At 39.9% G+C, this 18,954-nt stretch overlaps 1 protein-coding gene across 14 annotated transcripts in view; it reads left to right on the top strand.

Moving 5' to 3' along the window:
* syne1 (spectrin repeat containing nuclear envelope protein 1) overlaps window positions 1-18,954 on the top strand; it is a 104,348-nt gene that overhangs the window by 83,081 nt on the left and 2,313 nt on the right. For 10 of the 14 annotated variants that reach the window (XM_023352564.1, XM_023352556.1, XM_023352563.1 and 7 more), the window contains 27 exons: window positions 315-497; window positions 596-742; window positions 837-991; window positions 1,134-1,281; window positions 1,363-1,457; window positions 1,571-1,805; window positions 2,302-2,496; window positions 3,171-3,296; window positions 3,400-3,555; window positions 5,478-5,636; window positions 5,966-6,132; window positions 6,230-6,392; window positions 6,713-6,900; window positions 7,007-7,157; window positions 7,326-7,508; window positions 7,700-7,837; window positions 8,250-8,441; window positions 8,533-8,860; window positions 9,743-9,811; window positions 10,476-10,603; window positions 12,683-12,809; window positions 13,070-13,281; window positions 13,422-13,622; window positions 13,693-13,821; window positions 13,911-14,123; window positions 15,090-15,182; window positions 16,686-16,744. In XM_023352564.1, the coding sequence (XP_023208332.1) occupies window positions 315-497; window positions 596-742; window positions 837-991; window positions 1,134-1,281; window positions 1,363-1,457; window positions 1,571-1,805; window positions 2,302-2,496; window positions 3,171-3,296; window positions 3,400-3,555; window positions 5,478-5,636; window positions 5,966-6,132; window positions 6,230-6,392; window positions 6,713-6,900; window positions 7,007-7,157; window positions 7,326-7,508; window positions 7,700-7,837; window positions 8,250-8,441; window positions 8,533-8,860; window positions 9,743-9,811; window positions 10,476-10,603; window positions 12,683-12,809; window positions 13,070-13,281; window positions 13,422-13,622; window positions 13,693-13,821; window positions 13,911-14,123; window positions 15,090-15,182; window positions 16,686-16,744 (4,340 nt within the window). The remainder of the gene's footprint in view (window positions 1-314; window positions 498-595; window positions 743-836; window positions 992-1,133; window positions 1,282-1,362; window positions 1,458-1,570; window positions 1,806-2,301; window positions 2,497-3,170; window positions 3,297-3,399; window positions 3,556-5,477; window positions 5,637-5,965; window positions 6,133-6,229; window positions 6,393-6,712; window positions 6,901-7,006; window positions 7,158-7,325; window positions 7,509-7,699; window positions 7,838-8,249; window positions 8,442-8,532; window positions 8,861-9,742; window positions 9,812-10,475; window positions 10,604-12,682; window positions 12,810-13,069; window positions 13,282-13,421; window positions 13,623-13,692; window positions 13,822-13,910; window positions 14,124-15,089; window positions 15,183-16,685; window positions 16,745-18,954) is intronic. The other 4 variants (XM_023352569.1, XM_023352560.1, XM_023352567.1 and 1 more) reach the window with 3 other exon arrangements.

Raw genomic sequence — 18,954 nt, 5'->3', positions numbered from 1 at the left:
ACTCACATAAAGAATTATTGAAATAAAAGCCAGTCTTTTAAGATATTTTCTTTTATTTGTATTTCTTTAGGAAAACAGGTGAGAAAAGAAAGAAAATGATTAAAATCATAAATCAAATTTGGTATTAAAAAACCAGAGATTTTATTTTTAAGCCACATCTTCCAGCCCTACTCTTGTGTTTTTATTATTATTATTATTGAGTGATTAATTTTTCCAATTAATCACTCAATATTGTTGCTCTATTGCGTAAAACTCCAATAAAATATTGGTGTTTCTTATTTTTTTAATTTTATTTGTGTGGTCCTGTTCATCAGGAGTTGCTGCGATCACAGGTTCCAGTGCAAGCCTCCCTTCAGATTCTCCAAGAGCTGGGAGAGCAGCTGAAGCAGCAGGTGGACACCTCAGCAGCATCTGCTGTCCAGTCGGACCACCTCTCCCTCAGCCAGCGCCTGGCGGGCGTGGAGCAGGCCCTAAACAGACAGCTCACCGCCTTGCAGGTAAAAAAGAAAAAAAAATATTCATGACAGATTTCTGCATAAATATTAATTGTGTAAATGCTCATGAACGTCACATCTTTGCGTGTCTTCTCTGTCAGACTGGAGTTCAGGATTATGAAACTTTTAATAACCAGCTGGAGTCTTTGGGCTGCTCGTTGGTTGAAGCTGAGGACGCTTTGAGAGCTCAAGATCCCAACGGCTGCACTGACCTGACCATCATCCAGGACCGCATGGAGGAGCTCAAGGTTTCTGATAGCTTTCTTTTCATGGGTCGGTTGGATAAAACTGCCTGTGAACAAAACGTGAAGAACCCATGCCTTTCTTCCTGCTTCTTTGCAGAAGCTCATGCTGAAATTTAGCAGCATGACGCCTGAATTGGAGCATCTGAATGAGCTTGGGTATCGGCTCCCTCTCAACGATTTGGAGATCAAGCGCATGCAGAACCTCAACAGAAGCTGGTCGACGGCTTCAGCCCAGACCACAGAGAGATTCAGGTGTGACATGTGCATCCCCAAAACTGTTATTAATAATCCAGAGAATAAAGGGCATGGTTATTGAAAGAGATTTCAAAAAGGATTAGATTTGGGATTGTTGTTGTGGCACACCATATTTAAAATTATTTTTGCTTTCTTGCAGCAAGCTTCAGTCATTCCTGCTGCAGCAGCAGACCTTCCTTGAAAAATGTGAAACATGGATGGACTTCCTGCTACAAACAGAAGATAACTTGGCTGTGGAGATTTCTGGAAACTACCAGAGCTTAATAGAGCAGCAAAAAGCCCATGAGGTTTGAGTTCATCCCACATGAAGCATCCTGACACTAAAGATTGTTGTTTCTTTCATGGTGGTAATCACATTTTTATTCCAGTTATTCCAAGCTGAAATGTTCAGCCGCCAGCAGATCCTCCACTCGATCATCAGCGATGGACAGAGGATGTTGGAGCAAGGTCAAGTAGACGACAGGTGAAAGATCCTACGATGTTTTTTATTCACAGTGATTTATTTGTCATGTCTGAACTATTAAATCCAAACTTTATTGCGAGTCAGAAATTCATTTTAATGGATTCTGCTGGCAGAGACGAGTTCAACATGAAGCTGACTCTCCTGAGTAACCAGTGGCAAGGCGTGGTGCGCCGCGCTCAGCAGAGGCGGGGCATCATTGACGGTCTCATTCGTCAGTGGCAGCGCTACAGAGAAATGGTGGAGAAGCTGCGCAAATGGCTTCTGGAGGTCTCCCACCCTGCAGAGGTGCTTCAGTCAGGAAACACGATCCCTCTACAACAAGCTCGCTCCATGCTTGATGCTGTCCAGGTACCAAATAATAATAATAATAATAATAATAATAATAATAATTAATATTTTTGAGATGTTGGTTATTACGCATCTGTACTTTTTTTTTTTGGTTGTCATGATGGTGTTTGTTCACCGCAAACCTCTAAAACCTTCATAGAACATATTTTTAAATTACACCATGGACTCTAATAAGTAATTATTGCATGACTTCTCAAGTCAAGCTAGATTTTTTTTTTGTAATATCACAGTATCTAAAGAAATGCCACTATTTCTAAAGTTATATTTGTGGAAAAAAAAATTCTTCCACTCCACAATTATTCTCTACTTGGTGTTGATCCAAAACATGCAAAATCTTAATGAAAAACATTTATGGTTGTAACACCAAAAACTCCAAAAAATGTGGTTCATTTTTTTAAAGCTTTGCATTTAATACTGAACAAAATATGTGAAATTGTTGGTAGGGCAGGATGCTGGGGGTTCTGTCGCCTCATGAGATTCACTCTTTCTTCTTCAGCTGAAGGAAAAGGTGCTGCAGCGTCAGCAGGGCAGCTACATCTTGACGATAGAGGCTGGCAGACAGCTGCTCCTGTCTGCAGATGGTCGAGCCGAGGTGACCCTGCAGACGGAGCTGACTGATATCCAGGACAGGTGGAAACAAGCCAGCACGTGCCTAGAGGAACAGAAGAAAGAGCTGAGCTCGCTTCTGAAGGTAAAACAAACAGAATACATACAGTTTAATGAACAGATGGAACAAATTCATGGTTTTGCATCGTTGGTGCTTGTGTATAAATTTCACATTTTTCCAAATGCTATGTAGTCTGCATTTAGTTTTGATTTTATGCGACAAAAAAAAAGTCCAAGAAATGGCAAAGATAGTAGCAGGTATTTACAAGATGGAAAAAAATAACATTCACAGTTTAAAGGTAAATTATTTTTCCAGCCCTGGAATAAATGGGGAAAATATATTAAACGGTATATGTCAGAAAGGATACCACTTGATTCTGGTTTGCTTTTTTTTTAATCAAGATTTACTGATTCAATTTATTGTAAAATTGATCAACAGTTCCATGTAATGCTACACTTCATCTCTCTGGAGTTTTATTTGTTTTTATGTGCTTCATTTCTTCTTTTACAAGTAAGTCCCAGGTAGAGTCATAAGTAAAGTGTTATATGCGGTGGAATGAACAGTTTTTTGTTGTTTTTGGTTTGTTTTTAACTTACCTCATATATACAATTCTGTACTCGTTGAATTTACCATCAGAAATGTAAATGTCACCATCTGAAAATAAAACAAACAAATAAATAAAGCCCAAAAGGTCATTCGTCATGACTTTTAGTGCCTTTATTCCTACAGTTTGCCTGTGTATCTGTGTTCATGTGCAGGACTGGGAAAGGTGCGAGAGGGGGATTGGAGGATCACTTGAAAAACTCAGAGCCTTCAAGCGGCAGCTGTCTCAACCTCTTCCTGATCACCACGAAGATCTCCAAGCTGAGCAGATGCGCTGCAAGGTATCCACAGGGCTGTTTTTAGTCTTTCAGTAAAACTAAATTGTAGAAACTGGCTGATTACGAATGGATTCTCTGATAGTAAATCCTGTCCCCTTATTAACAGGATTTGGAGAACACATTTGAAGGCTGGACTGGAGATTTGGCTCATCTCACTCTGCTGAGAGAGTCTGTATCTTGTTACATCAGCGCAGAGGATCTTTCTGTTCTGCAGGAGCGAATTGAACTTCTGCATCGACAGTGGGATGAAATCTGCCACCAGGTACAGTCTTCTCTATGTTTGAGTCATTTTATATCTGCATCTTTCTAGCTGATGACCTGAACAGCTGTCTTTTTTTAACGTAGACTAACCCTTAACTTACATTTTACATGATTTTAACAAAAGTATTCAGAACCCTTTGCCTTTTTCAGATATTTTTGTTATAACCACAAACATCAATGGGTTTTATTATTCTAGCCGATAGGCTCTTATATACCAACTTATAAGCTAGTGCATGCTTGTTACAGAAGAAAACTATATGCTTTTTTGTTTTGTATTCTGTTTTTAAGAAAAAGTCTGGTATGCTAGGCGAATGAATTTGATTTCAGCCAAGCTTTGAACATCTAATTGAGTGGTATTAAATCCATTATTGAAAAGGAAAAAATTATCAGAGAATCTGCCTGTTTGGTGACTTTAGAGGACGTGGAGAGATCCATAATGTTGTTGGGAGAATCTGTAGATAGAATAATATATCCTGGTCTCTACACATCTCCCCTTTATAGAAAAGTGACCAGAAGAAGAGAGTTATTGTTTAAAAAATTTTTTTTAAAAGGCACGAGCACCTCTGTTTGCAGTTTGCCTCAGGCCATGTAGGGGACATAGGAGACACATATAAGATATTTCTTGGTATAAATCCTAACTGTCTGGTCAGAGCCTCTCAGTTCAGTTATCTGAATTCTCCTCAGCAAGGTCTCCACTCAGTTCTGGTGTCCCTCAAGGATCCATTTTGGGCCCTCCTATTGTTTTCTTTTATTATAATTATTATTAGTATTCCATGGGTGTTTGTTTTTACCTTAAGTTAACATGGTAAAAATTTGTATTTCTTTTTTTTTATCTCAGTAACAACAGATAAAATCTCTTTGGTTTTTAATTTGGGGTTAGTTTAATTCACACATGCCCCCTTGTACTGTATTACTATCTGTGTTGTTCTATGTATAATTTGATACCTTCTTTTACTGACCTGTTCTGCATTTTGATCTGCTTCAAATCTTAAGTGTCTGAATAAAATATGAGTTGAGTAAAGTTGGTCAGAGCTGATAAGAAGATGGAGCTAATTAAACTGCAATCCTGTAAGAAAGAAACTCCGTTCAGTCTGACTGAGCTTGAGGTATTTCACAAAGAACGGGTAAAGAATTTAAATCTCGTTCAGAGTTGGTAGAGACCCTGAAATATCTGCAGATGTAATTATAGTGAAAGGTGGTTTTACAGAGAACTGACTCTGACGCACTTTTCAGATTTTTATTTGAGTTTGAAAACCATGTGTAATTTTACTGTAGATAGAATTTTGTTATAATTTTGCAGTACTTTGTGTTGGTCGCTAATGCAGTACATATTACTAGGATGACGTGACTTATTGATGAGTATGTAGTCCCTCAGAAAACCACAAGGTGTTGCTAATGTCAAAACTTTAATAAAAGATAAAAATAAATGTACAGGTAACTAAGATGAATGTTGATCCACAGTCACCATTACATCATGTTACCATTCATAATATAGGTTTAAAAATAGGGAATAGACTATAGTATTTATATGGTGGTTATTTGTTTAGTTTATAATTTTTTTATTTATTTTTGAACAAGGGTTTCAAACCGATGACAGTTTCTTTTTACAGATCTTTGTTAATGTTTCTGTCTCTGGCTGCGCCATTGCAATGTTAGAGCATTGCTGAAACCTCAAGATTTTCTGCTTTGAGTTGCTTCCTGTGCTTCGTAGATAAAATTGCTCTCACAGGAAGCTCAGAAGCACAAACGCGTTGTGAAACGCAAATGGCAGTCATGTTTCAACGATTTCTGTAACACTGCTTCCTTTTTTGGCTTTTCGTGTTTTGTTTGCATGTCTTAGCACGACATGCATTGGTTTGTTGCTTTTATGGACTAGGCTAAGTTGTGTAGGTCGACTTCACATGCGGTGCTGTGCTTCTGCAGCTTTCCCTGCGCAGGCAGCAGGTGAGCGAGAAGCTGAATGAGTGGACCGTTTTCACCGAGAAGTACAAGGAGCTGTGTGAGTGGCTGACCAACATGGAGAATAAGGTGGCCCAAAATGGAGACATCAGCATTGAGGAGATGATCGAGAAGCTCCACAAGGTATGGAGATGTGTCAACCGATGAGTGCAGACGTTTTCACTCTGAGTGCCATTTGTTAAAAATGTTTAGATCAGATTGGTTTTTTAATACTTCATTATGGAACTACAGCAGTCTTGTAAATATGAAGCTTTTCCTCATATCTAGTTATTTTATTACATTTCTCAGCATTTTTACTTTTATGCATGTCTTAATTGTTGCAAGCCTTTGTGGATGTTTTTTTAAAAATTATTTTCAAGTCATACACCAGAACTGTCCCAGTCGTAAAACCCGTGTTTAAAGTGTTAATTTTTATTTTTTTAATTGCCTGATTGTTTTGAATTATCTTGCAGGATTACCAGGAGGAGATCACAGTTGCAGAGGAGAATAAGAAGCATTTGCATCGGCTTGGAGAGCGCCTGGCCAAGGCCAGTCATCAGACTAAAGCAACTGAAATTGAACAAAAACTCAACAAAGTCAGCGACCGCTGGCAGCATCTCTTGGATCTCATTGGAGCTCGGTAAAGAGACATTAGCATTTACAGATGGAAGTGTTTTTACCTTCATTCTCTGCTGGAATATTTAGTTTGTAATTATACTGGAAACTAATGTCAACAGAGTGAAGAAGCTGAAGGAAACGTTGGTCGCCGTGCAGCAGCTGGATAAGAACATGAACAGCCTGCGCTCTTGGCTCGCCCACATCGAGGCGGAGCTTTCTAAACCCATCGCCTACGACTCCTGCGACTTCCACGAGATTCAGAGGAAGCTCGATCTGCAGCAGGTGCAGCAATATTTCCTATCAATAATAGGAAATATTGCACAGAGCAGCTGTGGCTTTGTTTATCGTATTGCTTACATCTACCTGTTTATCTAATTTGTCTGTTAAATAAGGGAGAAGCAAGCATCGAATTTTACTTTTGAATAAAAACAAAAATATAAAACTAAATTCTTTTAAATTAAACCAAATTACTACAAAATCAAATAAGACCTTATAACAAATATTTTGCAAATAATTGCATCTCTTTCTTGGTTATTTCTTCGCTGCTACCTGTCAATTTTTTAATGCAAGTATAAATGTATACATTTTTTTTTAACCATCAGGAGCTTCAGCGTGACATAGAGAAGCACAGCACCGGAGTGGCTTCAGTGCTGAATTTATGTGAGGTACTTCTGCACGACTGTGATGCTTGTGCCACCGACGCGGAGTGTGACTCAATCCAGCAGGCGACACGGAGCCTTGATCGCCGCTGGAGGAGCATCTGTGCCTTGTCCATGGAGAGAAGATTAAAGTAATCAGTCATATTATCACATAAATAGAAACAGATACCTTGGCTGTCTAGTTCCTCTCTTTAATCAGAATTGTTGTTCCTTTTTTCTGGAATTATCCTCTTTTAGGATTGAGGAGACGTGGCGTTTATGGCAGAAATTTCTGGAAGACTTTGCACGTTTTGAGGAGTGGCTGGCCACTTCAGAGAAAACTGCGGCTTTGCCCAACTCATCTGGTGTGCTGTACACAGTAGCCAAGGAGGAGCTGAAGAAATTTGAGGTACATTCACATTCCTGTGTACTGCATTACTTTTCTATGGAATATTTTAATATTAAACTAGGCAGCAAGTGCTAATGTGCTTGAGCTGTTTTGCAAGAAAACAAATGAGACGCATTCAGACGCATATTCTAATTTACTGAATATGGCTGTATGTTTGTGTTTCTGCAGACCTTCCAGAGACAAGTTCATGAAAGCCTGACCCAGCTCGAATTAATCAACAAGCAATATCGCCGCCTGGCCAGAGAAAACCGCACAGACGCCTCGTGTCGTCTGAGGGAAATGGCTCACGATGCCAATCAGCGATGGGACAACCTGCAGAAAAGGGTGGCATCCATCCTTCGCAGGCTCAAGGCACGATATGCTTTTCCTTTTCATAAAATTATATTTTTATAATTACTAGCTTCACTTATTTTTATCAACAAGTTGATCAAACATAAAGGCTTTGTTGAACTTAGCACACTGGATACTGCACGAGTAAATATTTTTATTTTGTGTAATAGTATAAAAGTGGTGTAACTTTTTAATTTTTTCAATTAATGCAGCACTTTATAAATCAGAGAGAGGAGTTTGAGATGGCCAGAGACGGCATCTTAGTTTGGCTGACAGAGATGGACCTTCAGCTGACGAACATTGAGCATTTCTCAGAGTGTGACATTCAAGCCAAGATCAAACAACTCAGGGTAAGTTTATCTCAATTATTTGAGAATAATGTAGAATTGTACAGTATGACTAAGGTATAGTATGGTAATGCAGATTAGAAGTAACTATAGCAGGTACTCTTAAAAATGCATTTTGGGGCGTGCCATGGTGGCGTAACGGTTAGCGAGACCCATATTTGGAGGCCTTGAGTCCTCGACGCGGCCGTCGCGGGTTCGACTCCCGGACCCGACGACATTTGCCGCATGTCTTCCCCCCTCTCCTTCCCCGTTTCCTGTCAGCTTACTGTCACATAAGGGACACTAGAGCCCACAAAAAGACCCCCTGGAGGGGTAAAAAAAAAATGCGTTTTGAACAGTTGAGACACCCCTCATTTAAAAATGTTAAGATCTTGATAAGTGATTTTGACTAAAACTATCATTTGACCCCCACCAGTCATTCCAGCAGGAGATTTCTCTGACGACAGCCAAGATTGAGCACATCTTCCACCAGGGGGAGGCACTGATAGAGAAAAGTGAGCCTCTGGATGCTGCGGTCATAGAGGAAGAACTGGAGGAGCTTCAGCGTTACTGTCAGGAAGTGTTTGGGCGAGTGGAACGCTACTACAAAAAGCTAATTCGTCTTCCAGTAAGAGCTCAAAAAAAGCTTTGCTATTAATAAACTGAAATTTGTTGCTCTTCACCAAACTGAAATTTTGTCTTTTTGGGGGGGGTTTTAGCTTGCAGACGATGATACTGAAGTATCGTTCTCGGACCGTGAGCTTGAGCTGGACGAACCTGGAGATTTGTCCAGCTTACCGTGGAATGAACGTTTGGGGGATGGCTTCCTTTCACCCCTGCCCTCCTCTGGGCGCTCGGCCTCCCTGGCCGCCCAGCTTCGGGCCGAACGATCCGGCAGGGACACACCTGCGAGCGTGGACTCCATCCCCCTGGAGTGGGACCATGACTATGACCTGAGCCGTGGCCTTGAGAGTGCCAGCAGAGCCCTGAGAGAGCAGCAGAGCGAGGAGGGAGACTTCCTGCAGCGCCCCGCCTCTGGCCTGTCAGGTTAGTTACAGACGAATGAAATAATTTGAACATAAATTGAAATTACAGGCAGGAGCTTATACATTTCAAAATGTGCTGTGAATGTTTTCCATTTAGCAACCTGTAAATCCAGAAAGCTACAAATAGCTTTCTGCTTATAAGTGTGGTTTAGGAAACAGAAAGTGACCTTACAAAAAATTTTGAAGTCAGAAGTACAGATTCACAGGGATGATTTCCTGTTATTGCAAAAATTTGACTTTGTTTTAGCTTGTTATGATTTTTCTTTAATAACTGTTAAATAGCGTTGAAATATTTTTTAACACTCATTTGTTAAGTTTTTAAGAAGTAGAATCATTATTAGTATTGTTTTAAAGCACCTTTAGCTTGAGATTAGCTAGATAGTGCAGCTAAAAGAGCTGTCTATTTGTGGAAATGCTCTGGGATTTAGCACAACTGAGAAAAGAAAAAAAAACTGCTAGCATTCCCAAATCTAATTGTTTGAGAGCAGACAGAGACAGAAAGCTCAGAGAGCAACAGCCTTCCTGGTCTCTGCTGAAAGTTTTGCTCTCTCTCTCTTTTGCATCCTGAACGAGCCACAGCCATTTCCCGACACATCGTAGAAAGTAGTTTTTTTTTAAATAGCTCCTTTTATCTCTCTGGTTCATTTTAATCTGATACAAATTTTGTATCAGATTGATTGACACTCTGATTTCTTGGTGCATCTCTAAATAAAAGTGATTTCTCATAAGATCCTTCTTTCAATTGAATATTTCAGCAAACTCCATCTTCATATGATGATGTAATTCAGGCTAAATACAGACAAATTCCTGGTTCATCTATTAATTTGGTAACACAGTGTAAAGCCCAGTGCTAAATGTTTGTACTGTACAATGTTTCTTCCAGATGTAGTGATTCCAGAGAGCCCTGAGGCCTTTGTTAAACTAACAGAGCAAACTCTGAGGTCCTCCACTGGTAGGCAAAAGCATAATGCATTTGTTTGGGCCCAGAAATAACTACTCCAAATAGCCCTGTAGTCCTCTCACCGGCTTGGTTGATTTGTGTTGATTTCACTTATACACCGTCACTAATAGTAGCTCTTTCTAACACCGTGGTATAGGGTGAATTCCATTTCCTCTGTAACTTCCTGCTCCCGGTTTTGGGTTCTCACTCAAAAGAACAGAAATGGAGTTCAGCCTAAATCTTCTTTCTAACTTGCTCTTTCATTTGACTTGCAGTGTTGCTGGGTAGCTAACCTGTTTGGATTCTTTTTATGTTTCAGAAAAGCATGTTTTGTTTTTTGTTTGTTTATTTTGTCACAGTGAGCAACTTCTTTATTCTTTTTAAAGGATTGCAGATTTGTTTGCGCTTTTAAATGGTGGTTCTCATAAATTGAGGATCCTCCTCCTGATCCCAGCTGACCCTAAGACTTGAACTGTAGCAGACACCGCTAACTAGGCTGTCCGGAAAACCAATCTGCACTCCTCGTTTCTCATCTTTTACATTTTGTCTAGTTTTTCTCTGTCTAAACAGGTCCACCTTCTCTTGGACTGTAAATCACTGTACATTTCAGATACTCACTTTGCATGGTTACTTGGCATGTTTACTTGAAGGTGATCAGTTCTTGTTGTGTCAACAGGAGAGGCTGCCTCAGCAGATTCTCATATGCATCCTCTTGATGTCAGCCGTTCCCACCTGCAGCAATTGGACAGCAGTCGCAGCCGCACTCCTTTAAGCACAGAAACAGATGCATCATACATGGGCTACGTATGTCTCTCTCACAACTACATTCTTGATGTTGCATCTGATTATTTCCTTGATTTGCAAAAGTATTCATACCTCTAAAAAATTTTTTCCGCATGTCATGTTACAGCTGAAATCTTCCATGTGTTTTATTTACTATATCAACAAAGTGAATAGAATAAAATGCAAGTATTTCAAAAACGTTTTACAAATTAAAACCTGAAATTTGAAAGGTAAAAAAAAAAAATGCAACCGATTGCCCTCAGAAAGCCGCATTGTGAGGACCAAAAAACACACCAGGAGAGACCAAAATGTGTTTTAGGGGGGAAAATGAACTCTGCACGTTACGTTAAATACCTAAGTCCCTAGTGACTCATGTTGGTGGCATCATTATGCTGTGGGGATTCTTGGCTTTAGCGGGGACAGGAATTGGATCAGAAGCTGGATAGAAATTCACCTTACAGCAGGACAAGAACTCTAAATATCCAGCCAAAGATTCAGTGGAATAGTTTAGATCACAGGTGTCAAACTCAAATCTGACCCTCCATAGTAAAAAGCCATAGACTCCAAATTACATCAATGATCTCCAGTTTTTCACAAATTCGCAACATGCACACAATATCAACAGATCCCCACATTTTCTTTTTGATTTTTACTGCAAATTTTTCTCAACATTGGTCAAAAACATTGAGTTTACGTTACTGCTGCCTCAGCCTTACTTGATGTCAAGTTATAGTCTGTGATTGATATGACAAGTAGCAAAAAGTCAAATTTGACATTAGTGCAAAATTCCTTGCAAATATTTCTAAATTAGTACCGCAAAATCTGCACACAAAAAATTTTGATTGCAAAAAAACCCCAAAACAGTCACAAAACCCTGGAAGAACTGATCAGCAATTATTGAATTTTAAGAAACACTTATTGAATGCTGAAAGAAACAGCTATTTATTACAATTTTAACAGTTGAATTGGTTTTATCAATACATTCTGGCACAATGTATTGATAAAATATTCAGATTTTTGATTTGGCCCAAAATGAAAATGAGTTTGACACTCCTGGTTTAGATCTAACGCATTCAAAGGTTAGTATGGACTAGTCAAAGTCCAGACCAGAACCCAATTGATGCTATGTGGCAAAACTTAAAAATTATGTTTACATATACTTTCTATTCAACGTGGCTTACTTTGAGAAGAATGGGAAAAATGGGAACATTTGTGAAAGCAAATTTCAAACATTGTGCAGTGTAGTAAAAGTTGGTCCTATAAAATCTCAGAGGGGTTGAATACATGTTCATGTTGCACTTTTCATATTTCTATGAGGAAAAAAAACTTGCATTGTTTTCCTTCCACTTAATAATATTTGCATTTTAGAGTTGATCTATCAAATAAAATTCCAACTACTTTTGTATAAGTTTTGTGGTTATAACTTGACAAAACTTGGAAGAGTTAAAGAGGCGTGAATACTTTGTCAAGGTGTTCCTATGAAGCCATTTTTACCAGGTTAAAAAGTTATTTTCACCTAAAGGCAGTCTTTACGTTTAAAGGTATGTCAGGTTTATGCACCTAGAACATCAAAATACAGACACAAGGAAAGACAAGAGAGGGTTAGTTTCTTTTTTACTCACGAGGAGAACGGACAGAGACAAACTCAAGTTACAATCTCGACCCGCTCTGAAAATACGTCCTGCCGCACCCTCTCTTTTTATTTCATTCATTCCCTAGTTACATGCATGTTTCAGCTCTTATCAAAACATATGCAGCTGCAACGTGATTCACAGTTTCATAAGATAAACTAGAACATTTACTACGAACAGTATGACTGAATAAGGCTAATCAGCACCATTGCACTATAAACTATCTTATTACAAACATGAAGAATAGGATGTCCTTCTGCTGAGCAGCCGTCTGATTAGAACAAGCTGGCGCCGGCTGTTTCTGCGTCCTTCAGCATGGCCTCCTTCAACATACTCAGAAACATACTGATTAGTATTTCTATAGGTTATTATTTTAATTCTATCAAGGTAAATAGTGGTATCATGGTAATAAGTGCTTGTTATAATAATCTGGTAGTTTTCTTCAAGCGAGTCTGTATTTACTCCGTAGATGCGACTGCTGGGTGAGTGTCGTGGCAGCATCGACACGGTGAAGAGGATGGGCTCTGAGCTGAAAGAGGAAGAGGATGTGGTGTCTGGACTGGCGGACCCAAGTAGCTCAGAGTCCCAGACTTCAGGTAATAGAACAATAAAACCGAGATACCCACATGTTTTCAGCAACATCATGCTTCACAGTTTAGTTCTGTATAATCCTGAATTAGATATTTTTGTTTCTTTGTCAGTATCACAAAATACGAGCTAAGCTGCTGTGCTTCTTTCTCCCATCTGTGTGAAAATGCAGCACACACTCAAAATAAATGCTTTGTGTGACATTATTGGGTTATATTTACCTTCATCAAATCTTTTCTGTTCTTTCCTGTTGCCCCCTTCGATCCAGGTGTGATTGAGCGCTGGGAGCTCCTGCAGGCTCAGGATCTCAGTAAAGAGATGCGCTCCAAGCAGAACCAGCAACAGTGGCAGCAGCTGAACTCTGACCTGAATAACATCTGGACTTGGCTGGGGGAAACGGAGGAAGAGCTGGAGCAACAGCAAAAACTGGACGTCAGCACAGACATCCAGATAATTAAGCTCCGCATCAAAAAACTCAAGGTAATTAAATCAGATTCTTTTTTTTCTGACATTATTTGCTCAATTAATTATTTTAAACACTCAAAATCTTTCTGTTTTATTACTTTGTATCCATGTTGCCTGATTTTCTCCTGCTCTATGACGTTTATGTTTGACTCCAGGAGCTGCAGAAGGCGTATGACAAGCGCAAGGCTATCGTACTTTCCATCAACCTGTGTAGTGCCGAGTTTCTGCAGACGGACACGGAGGAGTCCAGAGAGCTGCAGGCCAAACTGAAGGACATGAACAACAGCTGGGACAAACTGGGCAGCTCTTTGGACGAATGGAGGACTTCGCTACAGGAAGCTCTCATGCAGTGTCAAGTAAGTGCATGTTGTCTTATTTATTTACGAATTTAACCAGCAGTTCCGTATTAACATTTATGTCCCACAGGACTTTCATGAAATGAGTCACGGTCTGCTCCTCTGGTTGGAAAATATTGATCGCCGAAGGAATGAGATTGTCCCAATTGACCCAATCCAGGACAGTGATACCCTTCACGAACATCACAAGACACTCACGGTACAAAACAGTAAAGATTATTGTTTAACCATGTTACCTTTGCATTACATTCGCATATTTTAATTCAGTTTACGTCATAAATCCGACAGCAAATCCGCCAGGAGCTATTGGACTCGCAGCTGAAAGTGGCGCCACTGCAGGACATGTCCCTCCAGTTGCTGGTCAACTCTCAGGGCAGCGACTGCCTGGAGGCCAAGGAGAAGGTTCATGTCATCGGGAACCGCCTCAAGCTGCTGCTGAAGGAAGTGACCCGAGACCTCAGAGAGCTCTCCAGGACTCTGGACATCACAAGCAGCCAACAGGTACATCGACTCATTCCCATACAGTTACCTGCAAAATTATTCACATTTTATTTCACAACTGCAAATTTCAGGGGGTTTTATTGGCATTTTATCCATTAGATCATCATCAACCAGTGCATAAATTTGTGGTTCAAGGAAAATGATGAATTGGTGTCACATTTTCCACAAGTACAAATCCTGGATGTAGCATATGCGTTTTTGCTCATTCTTCCTTTCAAAAAAGCTAAAGCTCAGACTGCGTTAAAACATTTTTTGCCATATTCTCAATTAGCTTTGGACATCATTTTTGACACGTAAACATGTTTTTCTAAATTCTTCTATTCCCTCTTTTTGCTGGAGACAAGCATCCCCACAGCATAATCCTGCCACCACCATGTATGAGCTTATGCTACAACAGATGGTGTGTTCAGGGTGATGGGCATTTTTTTTCATTTTCTTTTTCTGCCAAATATGTTTAGGGGTGTCAGTGTAATGGGGTCTGAATACATATGCATACCAGATTTTTATTCATAAACTTCCACTTCAGTCCTGTTTTACTTTTTGTGGGTCTGTCAGATAAAATATCAACGTTTGTAGCTAGAGTGAAATGAAATGTTCCAGGTCTACAAATACTCCTACAAGCTTCTACATGTCTCGTTTGAATCTGTACAACCCTGATTTAAGATGTGACATGTTCAATTTTCCAACACGTTTCAGGTTTATTTGCTGCAGGAGAGTTTAAACTCAGTTACCCAACAGAAGAAGTTCACATTTTGTACCTCTATCAAAATAGTTTTTGCTCTTTGTAATTCTTTTATTAAAAGGTCACATGAAGACCGTTATTAAACTCAGATGAATCCAATCAAATCAGATTTTTTGGCAGATGCTCAGCTCTGGTACGCAGAAGGCCTAACATATTGTAATACTCGCCGTCTTTGTGCTTCTGTTTTTGTATTTGCGGATGTTTTTTTTGTTGTTTATCTTCAGGATTTGTCTTCTTGGTCGTCTGCTGATGAGTTGGACACGTCTGGCTCCCTCAGTCCGGTATCAGGAAGGAGCACACCGAGTCGGTCGCGATCGGTAATGTTCAACTCTTGCTGTTTACGGAGTCCCAGTAGAAACAGATAACTCGTCTGTAACACAATGCCAAACGCCCCAGCAGCCCCGTCGATGGCCCAGTTCACCCCCGTCTTCCCAGTATCTCTCCTTTAAATGTTTACACACCGCCATACCCTTTTATACCATTTAAGTCCCAAACTTCTTTCAAACCATTTAATATTCCTGCATGTATCTTCCTTGGGAAACTGGGACGTTTTATTTTTACTTTTTGATGTTATTTTTTTTGTTCTTTGGTTCAAAACTTTTGTACCTTTTTACCCTTCTCTCTTTTACTTTTCCTTCATTTCCATACTAAAACGTTTTCCCTAGAATTTCCCTCTAACTTCTTCTCCTCTGTACATTTATTTTAATTTCTATACGGTTAATCTCAGTCATACTGGCTGTGATGGAGTTGTTAAATCTACCAATGAGATTCTTTTTGAATTTGACAAAAACAATACCACGGTTGTCTTAGAAATGCCTTGCAAAAGGATTCATCCTTTGACCTTTTCCACATTTTGTTTTGTTACAACCAAAAAATTCAATATATTTTGTTTAGGTGTTATGTGATGGGTCAACAGAATGTGGTTCATACTTACGACCGGGAAGAAAAATGTGCACCTATAAAAATCTGAAGAGTGAGGTGTGCGTTTGTATCACTGAGTCAATACTTTGTAGGACCAACTTTAACTGCCATTGTTGCACATCTGGTCTGAATTTTTTAACAGTTTGTCTTAGTTTAAGCTGAGGCAGATTGAATGCCTGGCGTCCAATCTGTAATTTGTGAGAGTTGACATAGGTTTCAAACTGGGTTATTTCCATTTTAGCACTGGTGATGTGTTTAGTTTCCAGCTCCAGATGTGTTTTTCTCCAGCATTGCTCTGTTTGTAGCTCCATTCATCCCTCTTATCACTACTGATCAGCTTCCATTTCCTATATAAGCAAATGTTTTTCCAGGAGGATGTTCAGTAATCGACACCGTCTTTACCTTTTACAAATATGCACCACGTTGTGTTGTTCTATCGCATAAGATCCTAATGAAACATTGAAACTTGAGGTTGTGAAGTGACAGGTTGTAGAAACGTCTCAGAGGTAAGGGTACTTTTGCAAGGCACAACAATAATATCAGAATACTATCAAGTCAGTCCAAATAAGGGTGCCACTGCTTTTATTGTGTCTTATTAATGTCACTGTTACCATAAGAGAGTCATGCATCACATTGCCTGATGTGTAGCTTCGGATCTGCAGTCGCTTCCTCACAGGCGGAAGCCGTTCAAAGTAACCAAAAACACACTTTGAAAAAGCCAGATTCCTTGTTGTTATGAGTTACGAAATCTCTCATACTCATGTCTGATTTTTGTTCTTGTTTTTGCTGCTCTTCTTTCATTTTGGGTTGTCTTTTCATCAGTAGCTTTGTCTTGATTTGCGTGGACTGAAACATACTTTCTTTCTTTCACCCTCCCCTCCCCTGTTCATTGCAAACAGCAACGGGGCAAATGTAGTCTGTCACAGCCTGGACCGTCTGTGAGCAGTCCACACCACAGGTACCTTTTTGTTGCTTCTAGCACACCTAGAAGATAATGGAACTCCACCCATGATGCACTGGGAGGCTAGTCCGGGCTCTCTAATGTACACACCCTTTCTGCATTAGTCCCTATTTCACGTGTTAACCCTTTTGCCGGCTCATGATAGTGAATTCCATCATCTTCTGCCAGTCTGGGTGCTCTGTGTAGGTTAGACGATGAGGTGAGCTGCAGGCCAAACATCCACCCAGGAAAGGGTTTTACGCGGAATAGGCTTCTTCTTCTTCTTGTGTCCTCGGCTGCTTATCTAATATACAGCTAACAGCACTTCTCGCAAGCAAGCCAGCAAACTCCCCCTTTTTCTTTGAAAGTGTCGAGCCAATAAATGTCTGCAATGAACAATGCAAAAGCTGCAGCTTCCCTTTCTCTCTAGCGCTTTCACTCTTACCTCGTGTGTGTGCTGGTTCTTCACTGCTGCTTCTACCTCACTGACTTTCCATCTCTGTTCCTCAGTCTGTCATCTGTGCGTCTTGCCTCTCAGGCGTCCATTTGTGAGGCGTTAAAGGGAGACGTTTTGGTAACAACATAAGGAAACTTCATGTTGACCTTTAATAAGATTGTCTATGTGTTCACTGATTGTATTATCCCTTGAAAACATGCTAATTTTTAGGAAGCATAGTGGAAATTTTTGTTCCCACTGCAGCCTGAAGTGACCCAATTCCCATTTTTTGTCAAATCAGTTTTTTGTTGTTTTTTTTTACCGTGGCTGTTCACATTTCCAAATATATGCGACCTGCATGTGTTCTCCAGTGTGAACGGAAAAACGACCCGAAAGAGTTTTGCCAACCCCCATAAAAAGAAGAAGTGCTCATCCATGTTTACTTACAGAAGTAAACATGGATGCTAACGGTGAAGAGCATCTTGCGATTTTTAAGTTGTTGTCCGACTGGAGCAGCATATCAACAACTTGATCCTTATTTGGTAGCTGTTTTTCATCCTGCTTGCACCTATCAGGACCCAGAATAGTGATGTTTGTTGAGTGACAGTGATGTTCAGGTCGGATGAATGCGACCTGGGCGTTAGGCCGCATATGAATCGGATACGTATCGGATATCCAAGTGGCCCAAGTCTCATTCGAAAAAAATCAGACCTGTGTGGTTCAGTCTTTTTTTGCATTGCTTTTTATGAATGCGCATTCAGTGGCGAGGTAGGACCCCCGTGTAAACACTACAGTAAAACAAAGCCTAATGGTGCGTTCACACCAAACGCATTTTGCGCGTCTGGTTTACATTCAAAGTCTATGTGGAGGCGCGTCGAGGCCAGCAGCTGCACCGCGTTTCACTTGTCTAGTGCGGCGCAATTTGAACCGTTTGGAGTGTTTTGAGCGTCTGACTCATCAAGAGCGTCTGACAAATAGGCCGGCAACGAAAAACGACTGGAGCGATTTTGACACATCTGACGCGCCTCCACCTAGACTTTGAATGTAAACCAGACGCGCGAAACTCTTAAGTGTAGAGCAAAATGTCAAGGTGCACACTCGTTGAACTTGGAGCATCGGACGCGTTTTTGATGTGAACGCACCATAACCATTGGCTTAGCAAGTCCTGTTAAGCTCTAGATGGGTTTAAGTTAATACAAAAATAATTCTGTATTAATTTAATGTACATTTCTATGACACGTCATTTCCAGAAAACAAACTATGGATTTAGCTAAAAGTAGCATAACATACTGGAGATAATTTGTTGACGATGGACTCTTTGGATCTTGTGGTGTATGGATTATTCTCCCCTCCCACTGAAGCTGTAAAGTTCATCAGGTTTGTTTTTGTGGGGTTGTTTCAGCGTTGAGCATTTTTAGGAATGTGACATCATTAAAATATACAGATGACATTTACAAATCTCCAAGAACTGGAGCAGTGTGAAAAATATCACAAAGCAACAAGCTCTTGTTACATAGAATATTTTTTCCAAAGATGTCTGTGTGATTAATTCATTGAAGACTCCTTATAAAATTGATTAGAGTTAAGTACTAATGAGAGTATAAATATTACTGATGTTTTCCTTAAGTTATATTTTTTTCCTTGTCCTAACTTACAACTTAGTTTTTTATACCTGTTTAAACTTGTGCAGAGCTCTTAGGAATCAGCCTAATAAGATAACTCCATAATGCAAAGTTTATGACCCTGAAAGATTAAATAATTTCATCCCCAGTCTTTTACCAGGAACATTTGG

Source organism: Xiphophorus maculatus, chromosome 19 (genome assembly GCF_002775205.1).
Source record: "Xiphophorus maculatus strain JP 163 A chromosome 19, X_maculatus-5.0-male, whole genome shotgun sequence".
Classification (NCBI taxonomy): domain Eukaryota; kingdom Metazoa; phylum Chordata; class Actinopteri; order Cyprinodontiformes; family Poeciliidae; genus Xiphophorus; species Xiphophorus maculatus.
This window is presented reverse-complemented; position numbering and strand designations above follow the sequence as displayed.